This window comes from Vigna unguiculata, chromosome 5, assembly GCF_004118075.2.
Source record: "Vigna unguiculata cultivar IT97K-499-35 chromosome 5, ASM411807v1, whole genome shotgun sequence".
Taxonomy (NCBI): domain Eukaryota; kingdom Viridiplantae; phylum Streptophyta; class Magnoliopsida; order Fabales; family Fabaceae; genus Vigna; species Vigna unguiculata.
The window spans coordinates 45,068,632-45,088,047 of record NC_040283.1 but is presented as its reverse complement, the minus strand read 5'-3'; the positions used below and the strand labels follow the sequence as shown (position 1 = coordinate 45,088,047).

The window sequence follows — 19,416 nt, the reverse complement described above, 5'->3', positions numbered from 1 at the left end:
AGTGAAAACTAATATGGTCCATTCATATACATCTGCGTAATTACTTTATTAAGATAATTATTAGAATAATTACTACAATATGGTCCATACATATACATCTGGGTAATTACTTTATTGATGGAATAATAATTTCTACTATATAGTATTAAAAGTGAAACCTTTCTCCATTTTGATTAAGAAAACTAACACAATTTGGTTCATGCGTATGATCAGTTGTCGGAATCAAAATTGTTAACTCTTTTTGACATTTTTATCCAACCCCTTTACTTTTAAACAATGATACATGCATCACATGAGAAGATGAAGAAGAAGAACTTTTTCTGAATAATTATTTTTCTAATGAAGAGAGGAACGAGACACCAGGTCATTGGAAATAAAATATTTGTACTCTTGCATTTTTGTGCTCCTTGTAATGGCTATAAAAGGCGAAGCATGGTTGGTGCCGGATGAAGTAAGAAGAAGGAGAAATGAAGAAAGTGTTGGCAGTGAAAAGAATGCGAGGGTTGTGGCGAGAGGGGCTCTCATCAGCGTTCCGCACAGCCCTAGCATGCACCGTAGTGGGATGTGTGAGCCTCTACGCGCCACCCTCCATCACCACCCTCATATCCTTCCCTGCATTCTCATACGTCACAGCCATTCTCATCATCACCAACCACGCCACCTTCGGACACGCCTTGCGCGGATGCTGCCTCGCACTCTACGCCACCCTTCACACCATAGGCCCCGCCATCTTCACCCTCTGGCTTCTCGGACCAGGGCGGCTCTCCAAAGTGGGCACCGCCGTGGCGGTGGCGCTGGCCGCATCTGTGGTGGTCCTGCCTTGGCCTCACTCGGCGGCGCATTTGTTAGCTAAACGCTTAGCGTTGGGTCAGATAGTGTTGGTGTACGTGGTGGCGTACGATAATGGTGTTCACACTGATCCTCTGATGCACCCTTTGCGCTTGGCAGCTAGCACCGCCTTAGGTGCTCTTGCTTGCCTTGTGACCTTGCTTCTTCCATACCCGCGTTTTGCATGCTCCCAGGTAACCAAATCCTTCACCATCTTCTCTATTAACGTGTTTAATAAACAACAATTCTACAGTCTAAATTTTGTTTGGTAATTAGCACAGATGAATGAAATGTACAAGCTATTAACAAAGAACATGTCGAAGAGATTGAGGATTCTCATAAAAGTAATAAGCGAGGAGGAGAAAGCTAATGCAATTGGATTCATCTCTCAAGCCAAATCTTTGGCAACCAAGCGAACCAATCTCCTTTCTCTCATCACACTCTACAAAGTAAGCCCAAAAATTCATTTTTTTCATTGCTAAACTGAAATTAATTAGCCACAACCTTGTTTATAATTATAGTAATTATTAATCATGGTTTTTGTTTCTGCAGGAGGGCGTGCAGTGGGAGATAGTTCCATGTAAAATTTTGAGATCACATTGCTTGAGCAAAATACAGAGACTTGGAGAGGTAGATAAGAACCTGAGAGGGATGGAACTGGCTTTAACTTGCACCAATTCATTCACAATCAACATTCTCAACCAAAACCTTAAACACGGTCTCAATAACCTCGAGGAACATATTAGCGTAGCCATAAAACAACCTAAACAGGGCTTACGTGGCGGTTCACTAACTGTTCCAGAATCCAATGCAAAAGACGTAACACTTTTTCTCCAATCCCTTCAAACCATTCCAACTACTCACCAACAATTACCCATCTTCTTCTTCTTATTTTGCACCCAACTCCTCCACAAAAAACCACTCAAACAAGCTCCAACTTCTGCTCAAGACAATAACACAAATGAAAATTCTCACTGGGCTAATTGGGTAGCAACATTGAGAAATACAAATTTTATTCCACCGATTAAATTCTCTCTATCTTTGGGCCTCGCAGTGTTCTTGGGCTTAGTATATAGCAAGGAAAACGGATACTGGGCTGGGCTCTCAGTGGCCGTGAGCTATGTTTCGGGAAGGGAAGCAACATTTAGGGCAGCAAATGTTAAAGCCCAAGGGACCGTGTTGGGAACTGTGTACGGCGTTTTGGGCTGCTTCGTATTTCAGAGATTCTTCCACATAAGATTCTTGTCTCTCCTTCCTTGGTTCATTTTCACAAGCTTCCTTCAACGAAGCCAAATGTATGGGCCTGCTGGAGCCATTTCCGCAGTTATTGGGGCCGTTCTAATTCTTGGTAGGAAAAACTATGGCCCACCGAGTGAGTTTGCTATCGCCAGAATCGTTGAAACCTTTATTGGGCTCTCCTCTTCTATTTTCATGGATCTTATTTTAGAGCCCAAAAGAGCTTCCACTTGTGCCAAAATGGAGCTCTCCCAATGCTTGGCCACACTTGGCGAGTCCATTGGGTCGTTGAGTCTACTTTATAGTGAGACCAATTTGGAAGAAAAGCTAACGACTTTGAAAATGCAAGTTAGTGAACTTAAGAAATTTGTTGTGGAAGCAGAAGTGGAACCTAATTTTTGGTTTGTACCGTTTAACAGTGTTTGTTATAATAAGGTTTTGGGGTCATTGTCGAGAATGGTGGAGCTCTTGTGGTTTGGAGAACGTGCTTTGAAGTTCCTCCAGCAAGAATTCCAGCGATGTGGGGCTTACGAGAAAGAGGATGTGAACACGCTAAACGCTAAACTTGAACATGTGAAGGAATTTATTTGCTCATCGATAAAAAATATCGAGGAGATTTGTGGAACTAAACGTGTTGAGAAGAATGAAAACCCTTATGATGTTGAAGCGGGAAAGTCAAGTGAGTGTAACACATGCATGGTTTCAGGTTTAGGAGAAGATGGAATAGAAGAAATAATTGGATGGTTTCTGCAACTTTGTAGAAGTGTTGTTGATAAGTTAGATGGTGATGAAAGTGAAGTGAAGAACCAAGTTGTTCTGAGTTTGAGTGCTTTAGGGTTCTGCTTGTTTTCATGCATACGAGGAACAATAGAGATTGAAGAAGCAATCATTGAAATTGTACAATGAGAGAGAAAAATTTGTAGGTACCAATGGTGTTTTCACTTTTACTTTATTTTATTCTTCTCAGGCTAAACACTTATCAGCGGCGCAAAGGAAACGAAGAGAAAAATAAAGAAAACGTGAATTGTAAGAGAAGCTAGAAGTGCTATGAATAAAATAAAACAATTTGTAGTGAAAACAATCATATATCTTCCTTCATAAGCATTGCAGTGTGGTTGTGAATTTCGCTCCATTCCGTTTTACGAGTGAGAAGTTTTCGATATTCTCTGAATACAAATTTTCTTACTTTTAATTAATCTGTTTCTTAATTTTAATAAGAATAGAAAAATATGTATTTTTATCTTTATTGAAAGGGGAAAGGTAGATATTACATCCGGATTGGAAGAAGAAAAAAAGGTGGCTGCTTGCATTGCAATCATTAACATCAATCAACTCATAGCATTCATGAAAAAGTTCAATTTTTTTTGGTTAAAATTTATAATCATAAATAACTAAATTGGTATTTGACAACATATATATAAATTAAGTCCGCGCATGTTAAAAAGATTGAATCGTTTTGATATATTCGTGTTACACTTGTGAGGAAACAATTTTTTTATTAGACTTTATTTACCTCATAATCTAAAACGGAATGTTGAGACGTTGGTGGAACATTGTTAGGTTTATAAGGAGGGGGTATTGAGTGGTGTCAGTGCCTTATGTGATTAGGTTCAGGTTTCATTGGTATTGTATCTCTCCATTGATACCCCTCCTTATAAACATAACAAGTGGTATTAGAGGCGATGGTTAAAACTGGCTCAGACGAGTGCAGTATAGTCCTAATATCGAAAGTCTTCCTGACAGTATGGGTCAGGTAAGTGTGTCCCGTTAAGAAAAGAACAGCGGTACAGAAAAGAGCATAAAAGAAGTACTCGTGGTTGGGAATGTTTTCGCTGGAGGGGGAGTGTACCAATGTGGTTGAAGGACTCACCCTTGAGGAGAAGATTGTTAGGAATCCATGTGTGAGTCTAAATTCCACATTGACCAGTAATGAGAAAGTAGAGCACCATATAAGGATCAAGGTCCATAAACCTATTGCCTTAAGGTTTTGAGTTGAGAGTGATGTCAGTGTCTTATGTGATTAGGCTCACGTCTCATTGGTGTTGTTTCTCCCGAGTGATACCCCTTCCTGTAAGCCTAACAAACATATCTATTAAAAAAATTCAAATATAATTTTTGTTACAGCTATTTAATTATAATTAACTAAAGAGTTAAAGGTTGACTTTGAATTGGACACTATTAATTAATAGTTAAAAGGAAATTAAGTTCATTGGTTGACATAAAAGTATTTGACAAATTGTCAAAGTAAATATTAGTTAATATAAAATTACACCATAACTTTTTAATGAAACAACAAGATATATATTAGATAGTAAACTCGAATAATATGTATGATTTGAGTCATACGTTTTTTATTTTCAATAAAATCGTTATTTGATTTTTATTGACTACTTCTTTAATATTTATCGTTATATTTCCCTCCTTAATTCAAAAGTAAATATGTATAACTGATTACATAATTGAATTTAAATATTTCAAGATTAGGATTTTTTTTTCTTCAGAAATATTATAACAAATGTTGTTGTTTTTTTTTTAAATTATAGATCTATAATTTAGCATTGTTGGTTCCTTTAGATTAATATGAAGATCTAACCAACATAATTAAACTACCTAGAATTTTTATTCTAATTAGCAAGAATATATATGTGCATTCGGTGTAGATGTATTTACATTTTACTATATTAAAATATTATGTTTTAAAAAGATATATAATTTTTCAAAGAGATATTATATAGATAGATAGATAAAATAAAATAAAAAATAGTAAATAAATTTGTCGTTGTTTATTTTTTAAACAATATTTTATCGTAACTGAGGAACCTTCCAGTTCGACAAAACGTGGAACCTAGTACCTTATCTGACTGCCAGTTCACGTGGCACTGCGCATTGTGTAAGTAACCTTAAACCTAGTGTTACTGCTGCTGAGAAACTTTCCTTCTCATGCACTTCACCAAATTCAATTTCGTCTTGCTGAATGACATAGATGATATCATATTCTTCAAAAGGAATTGAATTGCACGTATATTTCAAACTATAATTACTATCATTCGATCCATCTTCTGTTAGGTAGTAAATTATAGTCATAGAAGCAAAATTCAATGTGGGGTTTGGTTTGGTTTGGTTGTGTCGGGTTTTGGTTTGGTTTCTCTTTTCTGAATCTTTACTGCATAATAATAGTTTGGTGTGATTTCCATTACTATTGTCGTTGTCCCGGAGCTTTCATTATGTCCTTCAACTTTCCGTGACTTTCAAGCTTTCCAAATTGAATTATGTTTCTCAGGGGATAATTTTATCTATTGTATGCTTCAAGTTTGCATTTTTTTTTATCAAACTTCCAAATTGAATTTTGAAGTTTGGTGGAATAATATTTCATATTTTGGTTGTCATTCATCTATATAAATGGGTCTGCGATCTTGGAGTAGTGGTAAAACAAGAGTGGTTAGGGTTTTGGTTTGGTGTTTTTGTGGAGCTTGAGATCAGGTGCTTGACTTGCTCTGTTACTCTCTTATTCTGATTGCTTTTAATGGCATTTGTCACTCTTTTCCCTATTTGTTGCTGCAATTCACCCTTTTTAATTAGATATGAGTTCACATGATTTGGGTTGAGAAATTAATATCTTATTTGGTTTAAATGTTCTGTGCTAGGCATTGATCACCCCAACATTCGTGTAGGAATTTTAATTTCTGAGCTCCAAACAATGGCAACGGATTCTTCCAATGGTAATGGACATCACCAGACAACAACATCAACAAAGACACCTCCTACACCATCTCCCCTGCGCTTTTCCAAATTTTTTCAGGTGAAGCATTGATCCTTTTATCTTGATTACCATTTTTCATGCATGATCATTTACGTTTCTTGTTCGATCCAATTTCATTATCCTTTTTTTTATTACAAATTTCTGCTTAAATTGAACTACAACTCAGTACCATGTTGCCTGGAACACAAACACGAGGAGAAACTTGAAAATATTGAAAAGGTTGACAAATGTGGAATGATTTGTGTACCTGGTCATATATAATAATTTAACCACATGCTCTTATCAAAATGTTTGACCATAAACCCAATGTTGTATGTTGTAAATCTTCTAATAAGATACAAGTCGAGATGATCAACATAAGGTCGAAATTTCCATTTTTAAATTTAGCTGTATGTTCATTATATGGATCTTTTGAACTGTGAAAGTTTTTTTCAGTTTTCCTATTCTTTTGCGTAGTGCTAGCTTTGGGTTCTGAATTATGAGAATGAGAACCACCGTGTATGTTCTTTGATCCATTGTCAAAGTATGTTAGGTGTTTCTGAATATGACTTTTGTCAGAATCACCTATTTTGCATAAACCTCTTTTGTCTTATGTTGATCCCATGTTTACATGTATTCCTTTCATTCTTGATAATAGTCCAACATGAGAATCCTGGTTACTGGAGGTGCTGGATTCATTGGGTCTCACTTAGTTGACAGATTGATGGAAAATGAGAAAAATGAGGTCAGCTGGTTAATTTTTTTCTCATAATGTTATACTTATGACGTTCATTCACGATGTAACCGATTTTATACAAATGTCATAACGTGTAATCATCCTATATTTGATAAATACATTAGCTGGAACTAAGTTTGATTTCATAAAGTTCTGCCACAATATCTTTGTGTATAATCAGGTCATTGTTGCTGACAACTACTTCACTGGATCAAAGGACAACCTCAAAAAATGGATTGGCCATCCTAGATTTGAGCTTATCCGTCATGGTAAAGTATCATCTTTGTTTACTGTCAACTATCAATGCCAATGAAATTGTCACATGCAAGATAAAATGAAGATTTTTTATGATTTATCTTTTGCTCACTAACTGATATTTGAGCTTGTAGATCTAGTTTGTGAACTGGTTTCTGTTAACTTAAGGTGTGCATTGAGCGTAAGCTTCAAAGTTGTTACACCATGAATTAAAGAAGTCATTGTTTTTTAACTGTTTCTTAAATAACCAGTTAGTTGAATGGGTTGGGTTGCTGTCAGATGCTGATTCTGCATTACTATGTTCAGCATTACTAAATCACTTTTGTAAACAAATGATGTTGATGCTAATTATGAATTTGATACATTGGTAGATGTCACGGAGCCTTTGCTGATTGAGGTTGATCAGATCTACCATCTTGCATGCCCTGCCTCTCCTATTTTCTACAAATACAATCCAGTGAAGGTATAATTTTGAGAGTCTCATTGCCTTTCTAACCACTTGCCTTGTACTTCACATGCATACTAACCTTAAGGGAGTGATTACTTTACAGACTATAAAGACTAATGTGATAGGCACCCTGAATATGCTTGGGCTTGCAAAGAGAGTAGGAGCAAGGTTGTGATTCTTTTTAATGATAATCTCAAACCGCTGCCATTAGTTGGTCTTAATTAGTTTGAATTTTACTGACAGGATTTTGCTTACATCAACATCTGAGGTATATGGAGATCCTCTGGTGCATCCTCAACCTGAAAGCTATTGGGGCAATGTTAACCCTATTGGTAGGTTCCTTTATTTCATTCTCATCTTGAACAAAAGAGCTTCTTAAATGGAACTATTTCCATTGATGAATATGAACTCTAAATTACTGGAGATATATGTATCCTTTTATGCATATTCTTAAAGCTGTAGTCTGAGGACTTTAATATATGATGATATCAGGAGTCCGTAGTTGTTATGATGAGGGGAAACGGGTGGCTGAAACTTTGATGTTTGATTACCATAGACAGCATGGCATTGGTAATTTTCGTGTCTTCTTTTCCTCATAGTAGCTTCTCATTTTGTCTAAGGCATATGCAGTAAGTTTTTCCTTTTTCTTTTAACTCCTCGAGGTGTTTTTATCTTTTGAAAATAGAAATACGCATTGCAAGAATCTTTAACACATATGGACCACGCATGAATATTGACGATGGGCGTGTTGTTAGCAATTTCATTGCTCAAGCACTTCGGTAATTACTTGGCTGTTTTCTGGTTTAAATTCATGCTATAATGTTGTTACTTTTGCATGGTTTGTAATGGTTTAACCATTGCATGATTTGTTCCACGATCATGCCTGATTGCAACTCGAGATCAATCACTGATATAATTGTTCTAAATTTTAGTACTTTAAGTTTGGTGACTCACCGTAATTTTTATTTCTTTCTTAAACTTATTTTTATTTTGATTCAATTCTCATATAATGAATGGTTCATTATAGGGGGGAATCCTTGACAGTCCAATGTCCAGGAACTCAAACTCGAAGTTTCTGTTATGTCTCTGACCTGGTATATATCCCGTAGTCTTTGTATCTTCGAATTACTACTACCTGAATGTGATTATGATCTTTATGAGATGTCTCAGGTTGATGGCCTTATCCGCCTCATGGAAGGGCCGAACACCGGGCCAATCAACCTTGGAAACCCTGGTTAGTTTCTACTGCAATACCTGTATTTGGGTGTTGTTAGTTCCTTAGTTGGGAAAGTATATTTACTTTCTTTGACCGTGGTTACTTATCAGAGTATATTTACATTTCAGGTGAATTTACAATGATTGAACTTGCTGAGACTGTGAAAGAGGTCAGTTTTAAGACTTTTTTCTTTATCAGCAGCATTCATTTCTCCTTTTTTCATCAATCCAGTGAACCCATCTGGCTATTTTCTGAAGTAGAACAGCATGTTCATCGTACCAAATCAATACATCATCATCTATATTTATGTGCAGTGTTTGAATGAAAACATTTGGTAGAAGTTTTTATCTAATGTTTTGTGAGTGGTTGCAGCTTATCAATCCTGATGTTGAGATCAAGATGGTGGAGAACACTCCTGATGATCCGAGACAAAGAAAACCAGACATAACAAAAGCAAAGGAATTGTTGGGATGGGAGCCAAAGGTGAAGTTGAGGGATGGTCTTCCACTTATGGAAGAGAATTTCCGTCTGAGACTTGGAGTTGACAAGAAGAATTAGCTCAATTTCTCTCCTTTGGTGGCATGTCAAAAGTAGAAATAATAAGTGAGATGAGTCTGGCTGTTTTCAAAACCTTCATCATTATGATACTGAGAATGTTGGGGTGCCAAAAATTTGGAGTCTATAGCATCACACTGCTATATTTTGTTTTCATTTGGCAGAAGACTACATCATGTCACTTCAAATTTTGCGGGTTAAAAGACAAGTGAATTGAGCTTCTTTTTTTTCCTGTATTCTGGTTATATTTTCAACTTTTCTTTCTTTAATGTCTTTGAGAACTGAGCTTTAGGATGTTATTTGAATAGTGTGGAGTCATGCCATTTACTCTGATGCAAGGTCTAAACCCAAGTCTATGATTTTGAAGTGAAACTGATTCACAATACCTCAGTCGAAATTCATTTTATGTTGTATAATTGAGCACAATTGTTTTGCAATAAAGTTCTATTCAAACTTCATCATATCATCTTGTCTGGTGTTGGAAGGAACTAATCTCAGATAGTTTTAGATATTATTTCCTGCAGTTTTAAGGATTATGAAAACAGTAAAAACAATCGTACGAGTACGAGAAAAAAAAATCCAGTGTTAGTTAATTTTAAGTAGCTGCAATCACATTCTTTCGAATAACTAGTCAAAAACTAATTTATAAACAGATTAATATTTGATCACTTAAAAGTTGAAATTGTTTTTGAGACTCCGAAGTTAAGTATATTGTTCCATTCAATAAAATATACTCATACTATAAATATTTTCTATATTATTATTCAATTATATATTTTATTTTATTTTACAATCCAGTCACATATTGTTATGTATTTTACAATTATTTAATTTTATAATAATTTCTTCACAAATCATATATAAGAATATTTTTTATTAATTGACGGTATGAGAAATTGTGTAGTATATGAACAAAAATAACGAATATAAGAACTAAATTGAACAAAAAAATAATATTATCAGAAATTGACACGTGGCACTAGCATTGACAGGTGGCACAATTGTGACTTGACACGTGGACACTTTTTTTGAAATTAAAAAAAATTTAAAAAATTTAAAAAAATTTAAAAAAGAATTTAAAAAAAATCAAAAAAAATCAAAAAAAAATCAAAAAAACCAGGAGCTGACACGTGGCATGTACTATTCAAAAACGTTAATTATTTAAACAATGTTAGTGAAAAGAACCAAATTCACCACAATTTGACGAAAATGAGGACCTAATTGAACATAAAACAAAAATAGGGACCAAATGTATATTTAAGCCTTAAACTTATACAAAACTGAGAAGCATTTTTATAATTTTTGTGATCCTTTTTGTAATCAGAACAAGAGTCTTATTTGGATAATTTATATTGACTTTTACTAAAATTCTTCGTTCCTTAGATTAATCAAATAAACAAAAAAATATTCAAAAATAGTAAAAAGTAAAACATATACGAAGCTAGAATTGATCCAATCAACCTTTTATCACAATTATGTGGAAAACAGCCCCAACAGTTGTATCAAAATCCGATCGTGGATTTTATTTTATCATTGAAAATTAATAAATCACTCGCAATGATCTTACATGTTTAAAAAAAAAAAAAAAAAAGACATTTTTCACCATTAGATTGTGTTTACTTCATTCTGTGATTGCTTTCCCTGTGCAGAATATCCTAGTCTTTGCTAGAATTTACTCCTTTCTCCTTTTTGTTTCATGAGCATAACGTGATAAGCACATCGGAAGCAGATTTGTAGAGGAAATCATAGCCTCAGAAAACAAAAAGTTAACCACAGTAATCACCATAACCCGCCACCTCAAAAGCGGTGCTTTCGCCATTGCTGACGTGTGCTTCTTCAACACCACCACTTGCAACTTGCAACCATAATAAGCATCACGCTACAAAAACAAAAAAAACAAAAAAACACTTCCTAATGTCATCATGCATACATGGGTTCCTGTCTTCGATTTGGCATACTCCCATGATAATAATATTACCCAAACCTTAACTTTAACCTTAACCAACCATCGTTTCCTTTGACCTGCCAACTGTACAGTGCTTTGTGGCTCCTATGATGGGAGTCTCGGGCGCCGATGACGACGTCGTTCAAATCCAGCATCCGAACAAGCCCGGCGACCCTTTCATCGTCACCGTCAATTGCCCCGACAAGACCGGCCTCGCCTGCGATATCTGCAGAGTCATTCTCGATTTCGGTCTCTGCATTTTCAAAGGAGGTTTTTTCAGTCTCAAAAAACTTTCTTGATCCCCTTCGATTCTTCATTCTATTTTTAATGCCTTTAATGGACCCCATTTGAATGTTTCCTTTAGATGTTTCAACCGATGGTGTTTGGTGTTACGTTGTGTTGTGGGTCATTCCACACTCCCTGTTGCTTCCCGTTAATTCCTCTTATCTGATCCTCAAAGAACGACTTCAGGGAATTTGTCCTCCTTGTTTAGCCTCCTTTTATCTCGTCCAGCAGCCTTCCAGATCTTCTCCTGTTTATCTGTTGAAGTTCTGTTGCCTTGATCGAAAGGGGTTGTTACACGGTAATGGAAATAGTGTCGCTTGAAATCATGTTTCGTCTGGTGTGTTTTGTTTGTTCTAATTGTCTTTGTTGATGTTGTTTATATATGTATGGTTGTAGAGGTAACAAAAGTGCTCTCGGAGCTTGAACTTACCATTCAAAAGGTGAAAGTGACCACAACACCGGATGGTAGAGTGTTGGACCTATTTTTCGTGACAGATAACAGGTGAGTGAGTCAAAAATTTGATTCGTAAAATCAAGAATGTAAAGTTTCTGATGGAATCTGTTGATAATCCTGTGTGAATCTCAAGTTCTTTTCATGTCAGTTCTTCTGTTCTTCAAGACTGTTATGGTTATCATAAATTGTCTAAGAATTTGTTTGGCTGAACATCTGTAGTATTTCAAGTAAAGGAAAGATATTTGGAGTGAATTCTGTTGTTTATAAGTAATCAACATTTGCTTCAATGTTCTTTTAGGGAACTTTTACACACGAGAAAGCGACAAGATGAGACATGTGAAAGACTGAATGATGTTCTGCGAGACTCGTGTATCAGCTGTGAACTTCAATTGGCGGGTTCAGAGTATGAGTATAATCAGGGTATCTCTTCTCTATCTCCTGCTTTAGCTGAGGAGTTATTTCAATGTGAGTTATCAGAAAATGAAGTTCGTTCTCAAGCTCTTAGTCCTGATATGGCAAAGTTGAAGAAAACCATCGTAACACTAGACAATGCCTTAAGCCCAGCTCACACGCTTGTTCAAATACGATGTGCTGATCACAAGGGTCTTCTTTATGACATTATGAGAACATTCAAGGACATGAATATAAAGGTATAAATTTCTCTTCCGAGATTGTGTGTATAAAGCTAGAAAAACCACAATCATGCATCTGATTTCGAAAATCTGTCGGTTGATTTCCATACTTTTTTATCTGTTTTGTGCACGTATTAGTTACTTTTAGGAGACATCATTTTGATTGAGGAAATTAGATGGTGCAAACTTCGGAACTGGCTTTCATATATCAGTAATCATTCATCTTATCGTGGATAAAAATGATTTGAATGAAAAATGAAAATGTCTTGAATTTCTGGTTTTTCTGTCAACTAAAACGTTTTAGCAGTTTGCTGACACTTTTAAAGTTTTCTTCTTAGATTTCATATGGCCGATTTTCACCCAATTCAATGGGATATCGTGAGTTAGATATATTTATTCAGCAGAAAGAAGGAAAAAAGATTTTGGATCTGGAGAAGCAAAGTGCACTGTGCTGTCGTTTGAAACTGGAAATGCTTCATCCATTGCGAGTAATCATTGCCAACCGAGGACCAGATACCGAACTATTGGTCGCTAATCCAGTTGAGCTATCTGGAAAAGGAAGACCTCGAGTTTTTTATGATGTCACATTGGCTCTCAAAACACTTGGAATTTGTGTTTTCTCGGTAAGAAAATTCAGAAATGTAACACCAAGTCTGGAATATCTTTGTTGATATAAAATATAACTGCATTTCAAAATAAGCATGCATAGATACTGCTGCATATAGTTTTGTGTTTGTAACTTAGTTCCTTTCATATATAATCTATCTGTTTGTATTGGCATTGAGAAAACAATTCTCACACTTTCGAAAAAAAAAAATGCCAATTTCACTGTAAATCTTTAACTGTCATTAATTTGGATACACATACCAATTTAGTGATTTACATTCAACAGTTTATAATAAACTCTATCGAAATCAATTCTATTCAATTTTAAAACAAATGGGTCCATAGTTCCTTCCCCTTGTCATAAAAAAGTGTGGGGATCATATTTGGCAGTTCCAATGTTAGGATGCTTTGATTTGGAGTAAACAACTCGTTCACTGACAAAGTGTGGGGATCCTAATCACTTGATTTGGTTTTGTGATAGGCTGAAGTAGGAAGGCATTCAACTTCAGAGCGTGAATGGGAGGTGTACAGATTTCTCTTGGATGAGAACTGTGAGCTACAATTAACAGGTGTTGCTGCTAGAAATAAGATTGTAAATAAGGTTAGAAGAACCTTAATGGGTTGGTAAATATTATTTTTTTTTTCATCACAATATGTATAAAAATTGTGGGTGTTGCAATATGAGCCATGTACCATCGAGTGTCTTATAATTCTTACTTATATTGTTATTGGGTTTTCGCTCTGTAGTTCCACTATGTTTGGTCTTGCTGGTTTTATGGGTTTAGAAGAAATACGATGCACAAAAAGTTTCAGATTGTATTGCTTAGTGCCTACTATGATGCACAATATGATTCCCTTCCACATTTATCGCATTACATATAAAATTCAATCTCTCAACGATGCATAATATGCGTCAACCATTAGAAACAATTCACAGCAGTATACCAATGTGTGTTCCCAAAATTTCTACTCCCGACATCTCAGCATCAACACCAAACATTTCCAAACCTCTTTACCACGAAATCACCCCAAAATTAGAGTTGCACAGACGAAAAAAAAACACACAATTTCCAAGTCCATGGTCATATCAAAATAACTAGAACTCAATGAATAAACAATAAAAGAATTTATAAATTCTTGATCTTTCAGTGCAATACAGTTTATTCGATGTATTTTTAGGAATACAAAATTCAAGAAAAAATGAAAACTTCACTGAAAGAAACCAGAGTCCATTAAGAATCGGACTAACCCATTATTTACGCCATTGAAATTGGCACACACCTCATCTTTAATTATTTACCAACACAGAATATTATGAAGTACAATCTCAGTATCAAAAAAGGTTAAACAAACCAAATTCAAATAAACAGTTAGCATAAGAAGAATAGTGGCCGAAAACAAGATGGTTTTTCCATTAATTCATAAACTCCTTTTCACAACGCAATTAGACGAAACTTACAGTGTTTCAAACATCAAATATTCCTGTTACAACAAAAAAGAACCCTAAAGACTAGTATACATAACTAAATTAGAATATAATCTAAGCCTTCTTAGGGGACTTCGTGGCCTTGGATGGAGATTTGGGTTCCTTGGAAGCTTTCTCAGTCTTCTTAGGCAACAAAACAGGGTTAATGTTGGGAAGCACACCACCGTGAGCAATTGTGACTCCCGCAAGCAATTTCCCCAACTCCTCATCGTTCCTCACGGCCAGAAGCACATGTCTGGGAATAATTCTGTTCTTCTTGTTGTCGCGAGCAGCATTTCCAGCCAATTCAAGCACCTAAACAATCCAACCCACACCAAAACACAATCAATCACCACAGTCCAAAAATTAACCACAATCAAGAATCACTAGTTCATGCAAGAAATGCGAAATTACCTCAGCAGCTAGGTATTCAAGTACAGCAGCCAAATATACTGGAGCACCGGTTCCAACACGCTGCGAGTACCTTCCTTTTTTCAAATAACGCCCAATTCTTCCAACGGGGAATTGGAGACCAGCCCTCACGGACCTTGCCACCGGTTTCTTCTTTGGCCCACCACCCTTTCTTCCTCCAGCGCCCTTCTTAATCTTTCCACCGGCGTCCATGTCGGACCCTAGAAATGAGCTGAGCTTAAAATTTGAGAGACAGAATGAGGAATGAGGAATGAAAAATGAGAAATGTTAAGAGTGTGATGAGAGGGAAGAGCTCAGACAGCTATAAATATAGTTTTCCGCGCTCAAGTTCAGACTGCACAGATATACGGTTCTCACGCAAATATGCACCGTTGGATTGGATTTCATCTACGCTTCATGTGTTGTTCTATATGGCGATCCGTGTGTTTTCTAAGTGACCAATCAGGTGCTGCTTTTGTCGACGTTTTTTTTTTTTCTTTTATTATCTACCACTTTTAGAATGCATTAATATAGGGGAGATAAATACAATACATTCTATACCAGGAGGCTTTTTAACGTTATGGATGTAGTTATTCTTATTTTTTAAATGATTTCTAAAAGCAAAAACTGCTGAAAATATCTAAAATATATACACTGTGTTTAAGAAACTAAGATTTACATGAAAATTAAAAACAAAATCTCTTACTGAAAGCTTCTTGCTGTTTAAAGGAAATGATAACTTAGTCTTTAACTTATTAAATAAAATTAAAGGCAGGTTACACTAGTAGTCTATAGGATAACTAAAAGTAAATATTAAAAACCTAAAGTATTAGAGCAATGAAAAATATTTTTCCTACTTATTATTTGATAAACTAAAGTAATTAATTATCTTCATACAAGAAATAACATAAAAAATAGAGCATGTATTATTTTTATTTTATTTTTCCTGATTTTTATGATTGCACTTAATCAGAGTAGACAATGCTCACAAATGAACGGATTTATCATGTTGATACTTGTTTATCACTGGTCACATATTGCCCTGTGTCATTGACTTCTTTACTCATTCATATCTATTTTCTACATATAGTTGGAGATTCTTAAATAAATTTGAATTTATTTTCACCTAATTTAGGTTGTGTGGATGGGATAATTATTCAAGAAAGTAATGGTTTTTGTAGGATTCTGTTTCACTAGTTAATACTCTTGATTGTTGTTATTATTGAAGGATGTACAATTAAATAAGGATGTACAATTAGATAAGAACTTAATCCGGATAAAAATTGTCAACATTTTTTAAAGCAAAAAAATCACCTTAAATCCATTTAGGATAAAGTGCTTTATTAGAGCATCATCCAAGAAACTACTTTCATCAACACCAAAAAAAAATGGAGAAGCTTAAATCTCTATTCGTGTGTAATATAATACATCTATGCAATAAAAGAAAACACTTGAAAAAGAAAATAACATTTGCCGGAAAATATCATGATTAGAATACATAAAAGATAAACCACTTTGAAAAACAAAGCCATATATTTGGTTAAAGAAAAAATATTTTAACCCATTTTTTTTATCTACTTTTAACCGATTGTTTTAATCATCATTAAATCATCGTTTTTTATTTTTTTTAATAATGTGATATAATGATTTAATGATAATTGAAATGATGAATTAAAAGTGGGTAAAAAAATGGATTAAAGTACGTTAAAGTTGACTGGTACTGAATTAAGACACAATGTATTTATCAAATTAATGTTCTTATTCTTTAACCAATATTTGATTGAGGGAGTTAAAATCTTTGCTTTGCAAAATTCATTTAAAAACTGCAATTTCTTAATACATCACTGAATAAAAATGCTTCTGATATGTAGCAGAGCTTGATATAACAATAATTTCATATTTATGGGATGATTTGAATTAGACTTCAATTTCATCACTCACGGGATATTGCTTACATCAACTTCATGGGTATAGGGAGATCCTCTTGTGCATTCTCAACCTGAAAGCTATTGGGGCAATGTAATCCCTATTGGTAGGTTCTTCTATTTCATTCTCAACTTGCACAAAGAATTTCTTAAACCATTAGACACAATTAACTCATAAGCCATTAATTTGCAGCATCTCTATATCGTGTAAGGTATACAAATAAATGATTGACACTACAATTTCTTTTTCATTAACTAAGCATCTAAATAGAAAATTTCAGTATCACTGTACGAAGAACACTAAACAAAAACAGAGTTCCAAAGACGATAAAAATAAAAGCCACAATAAAATCTTTAAAATCAACACAGCTAGTCATATGATATATTTTAATAGTAATTCAAAACACAAGAAAAATTAAAAACTTAAACCGACACAAACTTAAATTATAACAAAATCAAGCCCACTAATAATCTGGTGAACCCATAAAATGCGCCACGAAATTAGCATTTACAAAATTTACTTATTTACCAACATATTAAACTTGGAATTCATTTCTGTGTAACAAATCGATAAAGCACACAAAGATTGAAAAAGGAGTGGACATAGAACATAATTGGGCGAAAACAAGAGGGTTTTCACATTAATGAACAAAATTCACAAACACAATAAGACGAAACTTATAGCTAAAACATCAAATTCCCTTCTTGTCACAACCAAAGAACCCTAAACACCGATATACATAACTAAATTAAAACATGGTCTAAGCCTTTTTGGGAGACTTGGTAGCTTTGGAAGGAGACTTGGGTTCCTTAGAAGCTTTCTCAGTCTTCTTAGGCAACAAAACAGGGTTAATGTTGGGCAACACACCACCGTGAGCAATTGTGACTCCGGCGAGCAATTTCCCCAATTCCTCGTCGTTCCTCACGGCAAGAAGCACATGTCTGGGAATAATCCTGTTCTTCTTGTTGTCACGGGCAGCATTTCCAGCCAATTCAAGCACCTACACAATCGAATCCATACCAGAACAAAATGAATCACCACAAAACAAAAAAATTAACGCCGATTAGCAAAAATTGATTGATGCAACTAATGCTAAGTTACCTCAGCAGCTAGGTATTCAAGAACAGCAGCAAGATAAACAGGAGCACCAGTTCCCACACGCTGAGCGTATCTTCCCTTTTTCAAGTAACGACCAATTCTTCCGACAGGGAATTGGAGACCCGCCCTCACGGACCTGGTGACCGGCTTCTTCTTTGGCCCACCACCCTTTCTTCCACCGGCACCCTTCTTGATCTTTCCACCGGCGTCCATGTCGGAACCCTAGAAATTAGATGCGCTTAAAAATTGAAAGAGGGAGCAAGATATGAGAGAGGGTAGGAGTGTGTTGTGAAGAAGATCAATTGACACCGTGCTGTAGATATAGTTTTCCTCGCTCAAGTTCTAATTAAAAGGATACCTTTTTCATGCACGTATTCACCGTTGGATTGCATTTAATCTACGCTTCACGTTTCTCTATGTGGCGATCCGTGTGCTTCTAACTGACCAATCAGGTGCTGTTTTACCAGCTTCTATTTCTTTTCTTTATTATTTAGATATGTCTATTTCTTTTCTTTATTACTTTTATATGTCTATTTCTTTTAGTTTGTATTTATATGTAAAGAATTGGTACACATTTTTCTTTTAATTTTATCCGTTTTAATTAATTATTATTTTAAATTAAAATGATTGTATTTCTACTTTTAAATAAATTTAAATTTAAACTTAAATATTCTTAATTGTAAAATTATCATTTTAGTGTTTTATCTTTTCAAAATTAAAAGTTATTTTAATTCTGTTGTTTTTTTTAAATTAAATTAATTATCTATAATAAAACAAGTTACTAGTATCTCTATAATATATGTGTTTCTGCTAGTCACTTTTAGAATGAATTCATATAAGAAAAATAAGTACAAATACATTCTATATAAGTGTTTCTTATGTGATGTAGTTATTTTTTAAATGATTTATAAAACAAAGACTCCTAAAAATATTTAAAATATATATATATATATATATATATATATATATATAGGATGCGTAGGAAATTAAGAATACTGAAATGGCAAACTAATATTTACTATCATATTTTCAATTAGTTGCTTGTAATGACTATAGTACTTTTTAACTTAATTCTTATCTCTTGTGAGTTTGAATCTATGAAGGATTGGATTATCAATTTTATCGCATTTATCCTTATTAAATATTTATAAAATTTCCTGAAGAAGTTCCATTTGTGAAATAAAAAAAAAAAATCTCAACATCACAAAACTTTTAGGTCAAGAAAATAGTCCATTTGTCCAAGATCTATCTTATCAAATTCATGCATCATAAAATATTGAAGTTCTTCAAACATATTCTCATCCTTTTCACAAGATCATCAACACACAAACACAACCAATATTTACCTTCATTTTCTACTTTAACCCCTCAAAATCTTCTTATTGAAAGAAACAATTTATAGGACTATACATGATTCACGGTGCCTATTTTAATCCATATAAAGAATATTGTTTTGCTTATAAACATTCTATTTATTGTATTTTATTGAATGAGTAGGCGATTGATTAGTGAAAAAATATTAATTAACTTATACATGAAAGAATATAGAAATCATATCTATTTGAAAAATATCTCGTACTT

The 19,416-nt window shown here is 34.5% G+C and overlaps 5 protein-coding genes across 9 annotated transcripts; 3 read left to right on the top strand and 2 right to left on the bottom strand.

Annotated features, from left to right (window-relative positions):
- The first annotated feature begins 446 nt into the window (after positions 1-446).
- Positions 447-2,970, top strand: LOC114183216. Its single transcript, XM_028070147.1, has 3 exons — positions 447-1,022; positions 1,110-1,277; positions 1,381-2,970. The coding sequence occupies exons 1-3, from the start codon at positions 468-470 to the stop codon at positions 2,968-2,970; spliced, it is 2,313 nt and encodes a 770-aa protein (XP_027925948.1). The 5' UTR covers positions 447-467.
- A 1,930-nt stretch (positions 2,971-4,900) lies between these two features.
- On the top strand, positions 4,901-9,471 carry LOC114183270 (UDP-glucuronic acid decarboxylase 6). Of its 5 annotated transcripts, none has more exons than XM_028070215.1 (13): positions 4,901-4,954; positions 5,709-5,863; positions 6,462-6,548; positions 6,721-6,808; positions 7,166-7,257; positions 7,346-7,410; positions 7,486-7,574; positions 7,735-7,812; positions 7,928-8,021; positions 8,270-8,336; positions 8,413-8,476; positions 8,587-8,627; positions 8,831-9,471. In XM_028070215.1, exons 2-13 carry the CDS (start codon positions 5,762-5,764, stop codon positions 9,014-9,016), a joined length of 1,053 nt encoding a protein of 350 aa, XP_027926016.1. In that variant the 5' UTR covers positions 4,901-4,954; positions 5,709-5,761; the 3' UTR covers positions 9,017-9,471. The 5 variants fall into 5 exon arrangements, with proteins under 5 accessions (XP_027926016.1, XP_027926015.1, XP_027926018.1 ...); XM_028070214.1 differs by lacking the exon at positions 4,901-4,954 and adding an exon at positions 4,963-5,130; XM_028070217.1 differs by lacking the exon at positions 4,901-4,954 and adding an exon at positions 5,114-5,130 and having other exon boundaries at positions 5,736-5,863.
- A 1,272-nt stretch (positions 9,472-10,743) lies between these two features.
- LOC114186333 (ACT domain-containing protein ACR9-like) lies at positions 10,744-13,754 on the top strand. Its single transcript, XM_028074398.1, has 6 exons — positions 10,744-11,228; positions 11,323-11,541; positions 11,640-11,745; positions 11,996-12,347; positions 12,668-12,952; positions 13,417-13,754. The coding sequence occupies exons 1-6, from the start codon at positions 11,066-11,068 to the stop codon at positions 13,561-13,563; spliced, it is 1,272 nt and encodes a 423-aa protein (XP_027930199.1). The 5' UTR covers positions 10,744-11,065; the 3' UTR covers positions 13,564-13,754.
- Positions 13,755-14,323: 569 nt separating this feature from the next.
- LOC114183715 (histone H2A-like) lies at positions 14,324-15,122 on the bottom strand. The gene is made up of 2 exons (XM_028070830.1): positions 14,815-15,122; positions 14,324-14,715 (listed from the first exon to the last, which is right to left on the bottom strand). Exons 1-2 carry the CDS (start codon positions 15,022-15,024, stop codon positions 14,476-14,478), a joined length of 450 nt encoding a protein of 149 aa, XP_027926631.1. The 5' UTR covers positions 15,025-15,122; the 3' UTR covers positions 14,324-14,475.
- Positions 15,123-17,322: 2,200 nt separating this feature from the next.
- On the bottom strand, positions 17,323-18,145 carry LOC114185185 (histone H2A-like). The gene is made up of 2 exons (XM_028072760.1): positions 17,839-18,145; positions 17,323-17,737 (listed from the first exon to the last, which is right to left on the bottom strand). Exons 1-2 carry the CDS (start codon positions 18,046-18,048, stop codon positions 17,498-17,500), a joined length of 450 nt encoding a protein of 149 aa, XP_027928561.1. The 5' UTR covers positions 18,049-18,145; the 3' UTR covers positions 17,323-17,497.
- Between the last annotated feature and the right edge of the window lie 1,271 nt (positions 18,146-19,416).